General features: G+C 47.1%; 1 protein-coding gene across 1 annotated transcript; it reads right to left on the bottom strand.

Moving 5' to 3' along the window:
* Positions 1 to 2,022: 2,022 nt before the first annotated feature.
* On the bottom strand, positions 2,023 to 2,874 carry LOC138361180 (uncharacterized abhydrolase domain-containing protein DDB_G0269086-like). The gene is made up of 2 exons (XM_069320617.1): positions 2,618 to 2,874; positions 2,023 to 2,575 (listed from the first exon to the last, which is right to left on the bottom strand). Exons 1-2 carry the CDS (start codon positions 2,872 to 2,874, stop codon positions 2,023 to 2,025), a joined length of 810 nt encoding a protein of 269 aa, XP_069176718.1.
* Between the last annotated feature and the right edge of the window lie 1,720 nt (positions 2,875 to 4,594).

Raw genomic sequence — 4,594 nt, 5'->3', positions numbered from 1 at the left:
TCACGAAGTAAAGAAGGAGGAAATATTTCGAGGATAACGGAATCGCTTTTATTTCTATTGCTGCTACAATGGTTTCTACCCCTCTCACCCACTGACTCGTTATATCTACCCTCCTACACCCACTGACTCTGGTTGTATCTACCCTTATATCTACCCTCTTTCACCCACTGATTCTTGTTATATCTACCCTCCCTCACCCACTGACTCTGGTTGTATCTACCCTTCCTCACCCACTGACTCTGGTTGTATCTACCCTCCCTCACCCACTGACTCGTTTTATCTACCATCCCTCACACACTGACTCTGTTTATATCTACCCTCCCTCACCCACTGACTCTGGTTGTATCTACCCTCCCTCACCCACTGACTCGTTATATCTACCCTCCCTCACCCACTGATTCTCGTTATATCTACCATTCACACAGTCTGTTGTCTGTCCCGTATTTATACCGTCAAATCTCATGTACCAAAGTCAACGAATGTTCCAAGTCTTCCACTGGAACACGTCACAACGCTACAGGACTCAGCTGGAACGTCACAAAGCCCCAGGACTCACCTAGAACACGTCACAAAGCCCCGAAACTCATCTAGAACACGTCACAAAGCCCCAGGACTCACCTAGAACACGTCACAAAGGCCCCAGGACTCACCTAGAACACGTCACAAAGCCCCAGGACTCACCTAGAACACGTCACAAAGGCCCGAGGACTCACTTAGAACACGTCAAAAAGCCCCAGGACTCACCTAGAACACGTCACAAAGGCCCCAGGACTCACCTAGAACACGTCACAAAGCCCCAGGACTCACCTAGAACACGTCACACGGCTTCAGGGTTGTGCTGGAAGAGAAGTAAGAAGCTACAGAGCCTCTGTCATTCCCTCACAGTGGTCAAACCTGTATGGTGAACACTCAGGTATTTCCTGCCTTGCTCACAAGCACTATTAAAAGGTCCATTCTCTCTCTATCTCCCCTCCGTAAGAAATGCAGTGGTTTAGTCTAACTCAAAACGTCATATATGCTACCAACCTAACCTACCGGAACCTCTAATCATTAGGCCCTTGAAGGGTCTATGTCGCGGTGTTTTTCACCTTTTTGTAAACCAGCGTAAATTTTTTTTTACACTGGGTTGTTGTTGTTATAGATTCAGCTACTCGGAACACGTTCCAAGCAGCACGGGCTATGGCGAGCCCGTAACTTACCTGGCACAGGAGCGGGGCAAGTAGCACGGGCTATGGTGAGCCTGACCTTACACTGGGTGTTCAAGCAGTGTGTTCAGCATGAGGACAGATGTTAAGGGAGACAGGTGTTAAGGGAGACAGGTGTTAAGGGGGACAGGTGTTAAGGGAGACAGGTGTTAAGGGGGACAGGTGTTAAGGGAGACAGGTGTTAAGGGAGACAGGTGTTAAGGGGAACATGTGTTAAGGGAGACAGGTGTTAAGGGGGACAGATGTTAAGGGAGACAGGTGTTAAGGGAGACAGGTGTTAAGGGAGACAGGTGTTAAGTGAGACAGGTGTTAAGGGGAACATGTGTTAAGGGAGACAGGTGTTAAGGGGGACAGGTGTTAAGGGGGACAGGTGTTAAGGGGGGACAGGTGTTAAGGGAGACAGCTGTTAAGGGGAACAGGTGTTTGATTGGATTAAATTACATCCATTTCAAGTCTAGCAAACCCTCATCTTCATATAAGCGAGTCTTATAAGGATATAAGATATATAAGATATATAAGATATATAAGGATATCTTATAAGATATATAAGGATTTTCATGTTGTTTAATTAACTGCATGGCTTCAACGGAATTGCAAGAGAAGTGTTGTAAATGTTGGGTTTAAGTACACATTACACAAATGAGGGGTGTATACTAGAGTTATATTACACCTAGAGGATCAACCCAGCCAATGGGCGACAGTCAACGCTAGCTTAGTCTAAACGACACTTCTGACGGTTTGACTAAGCTTCTGTGTCTCAAGCTTCTGTGTCTCAAGCTTCTGTGTCTCAAGCTTCTGTGTCTCAAGCTTCTGTGTCTCAAGCTTCTGTGTCTTCAAGACGTAGGAGCATCAGTTTCGATAGATTCTCTGGATAGCCGAAGATTGACAGCTTCTGTGTCTCAAGCTTCTTTGTCTTAAGCTTCTGTGTCTTGAGCTTCTGTGTCTTACGTTTCTTTGTCTCAACCTTCTGTGTCTCAAGCTTCTTTGTCTTAAGCTTTTGTGTCTCAAGCTTCTGTGTCTCAAGCTTCTGTATCTCAAGCTTCTGTGTCTTAAGCTTCTGTGCCTTAAGCTTCTGTGTCTTAAGTTTCTGTATCTCAAGCCTCGGCATCTCAAGCTTCTGTGTCTCAAGCTTCTGTGTCTTAAGCTTCTGTGTCTCAAACTTCTGTGTCTCAAGCTTCTGTGTCTCAAGCTTCTGTGTCTCAATCTTCTGGGTCTCAAGCTTCTGTGTCTCAAGCTTCTGTGTTTCAAGCTTCTGTGTCTCAAGCTTCTGTGTCTTAAGCTTCTGTGTCTCAAGCTTCTGTGTCTCAAGCTTCTTTGTCTCAAGCTTCTGTGTCTCAAGCTTCTGTGTCTTAAGCTTGTGTTTCAAGCTTCTGTGTTTCAAGCTTCTTTATCTCAAGCTCTGTGTCTCAAGCTTCTGTGTCTCAAGCTTCTGTGTCTCAAGCTTCTTTGTCTCAAGCTTCTTTGTCTCAAGCTTCTGTGTCTCAAGCTTCTGTGTCTCAAGCTTCTGTGTCTTAAGCTTCTGTGTCTTAAGCTTCTGTGTCTCAAGCTTCTGTGTCTCAAGCCTCTGTGTCTCAAGCTTCTGTGTCACAAGCATTTTTTTCTTAAGCTTCTGTGTCTCAAGCTTCTGTGTCTCAAGCCTCTGTGTCTCAAGCTTCTGTGTCTCAAGCATTTTATCTTAAGCTTCTGTGTCTCAAGCTTCTGTGTCTCAAGCTTCTGTGTCTCAAGCCTCTGTGTCTCAAGCTTCTGTGTCTCAAGCATTTTTTTCTTAAGCTTCTGTGTCTCAAGCTTCTGTGTCTCAAGCTTCTGTGTCTTAAGCTTCTGTGTCTCAAGCATTTTTTTCTTAAGCTTCTGTGTCTCAAGCTTCTGTGTCTCAAGCTTCTGTGTGTGTGCAAGGTAAAGTATTTATCAGGAGAAAGCACCAAGTCATTAAGACTATGTAGCACTTGGAAGGGGTCAGGATAAGGATTTGGGATGGGACAGGGGAAAGGAATGGTGCCCAACTACTTGGGGCGGTCGGGGATTGAACGCCGACCTGCATGAAGCGAGACCGTCGCTCTACCGTCCAGCCCAAGTGGTTGGGCAACGCTTACTTAAGTAATTTTGTGTGGTTCCTGTTTTGCAGTGTTCTATGTTGGCTTCTAGTTTGCGGTATTCTATGTTGGCTTCTAGTTTGCAGTGTTCTATGTTGGCTTCTAGTTTGCAGTGTTCTATGTTGGCTTCTAGTTTGCAGTGTTCTATGTTGGCTTCTAGTTTGCAGTGTTCTATGTTGGCTTCTAGTTTGCAGTGTTCTATGTTGGCTTCTAGTTTGCAGTGTTCTATGTTGGCTTCTAGTTTGCAGTGTTCTATGTTGGCTTCTAGTTTGCAGTGTTCTATGTTGGCTTCTAGTTTGCAGTGTTCTATGTTGGCTTCTAGTTTGCAGTGTTCTATGTTGGCTTCTAGTTTGCAGTGTTCTATGTTGGCTTCTAGTTTGCGATATCCAACGTTGGTTCCTGTTTTCCAGCCTTAAGGTTGGGTGTAGCAACAGTGATGGTTTTGCTGGTAACCTTAAATACAGCAGAATTAATTAAGATGATTCAGATGACCAGACCACACACTAGAAGGTGAAGGGACGACGACGTTTCGGTCCGTCCTGGACCATTCTCAAGTCGCTTGTCATGTAATACGGGAATTATTATGACATGCACATCGCAAAGGTGTTATCATGTGTTATCTAACGATAACGCATGATAACACCTTTGTGATGTCACATTGGCAATGCGCGTCATCTTACGCATAATTTTTTAACACAAATTGATGTCACTGAGATTTTGTGAAACTTTAGCTACATCAATATCATCTCATCGCCTTGTTCATCACTGTTGATGTGGGTGTGTGGGTATGTGGGTGGTGGTGTGGGTGTGTGGGTGGTGGTGTGGGTGTGTGGGTATGTGGGTGGTGGTGTGGGTGTGTGGGTGGTGGTGTGGGTGTGTGGGTGGTGGTGTGGGTGTGTGGGTGGTGGTGGGGGTGTGTGGGTGGTGGTGTGGGTGTGTGGGTGGTGGTGTGGGTGTGTGGGTGGTGGTGTGGGTGTGTGGGTGGTGGTGTGGGTGTGTGGGTGGTGGTGTGGGTGTGTGGGTATGTGGGTGGTGGTGTGGGTGTGTGGGTGGTGGTGGGGGTGTGTGGGTGGTGGTGTGGGTGTGTGGGTGGTGGTGTGGGTGTGTGGGTGGTGGTGTGGGTGTGTGGGTGGTGGTGGGGGTGTGTGGGTATGTGGGTGGTGGTGTGGGTGTGTGGGTGGTGGTGTGGGTGTGTGGGTATGTGGGTGGTGGTGTGGGTGTGTGGGTGGTGGTGTGGGTGTGTGGGTGGTGGTGGGGGTGTGTGGGTGGTGGTGTGGGTGTGTGGGTGGTGGTGGGGGT

Source organism: Procambarus clarkii, chromosome 8 (genome assembly GCF_040958095.1).
Source record: "Procambarus clarkii isolate CNS0578487 chromosome 8, FALCON_Pclarkii_2.0, whole genome shotgun sequence".
Taxonomy (NCBI): domain Eukaryota; kingdom Metazoa; phylum Arthropoda; class Malacostraca; order Decapoda; family Cambaridae; genus Procambarus; species Procambarus clarkii.
The sequence above is the reverse complement of the archived record's forward strand: the minus strand, read 5'-3'. Positions and strand labels throughout refer to the sequence as shown.

Bases quoted from the DNA above. Each gene is read 5' to 3' on its own strand.
- LOC138361180 (XM_069320617.1), bottom strand. From the start codon at position 2,874: ATGCTTGAGACACAGAAGCTTGAGACACAGAGGCTTGAGACACAGAAG. The intron at 2,576-2,617 runs GCTTGAGACACA...CTTGAAACACAG, and splicing joins CAGAAGCTTGAGACACAGAA to AAGCTTGAAACACAAGCTTA.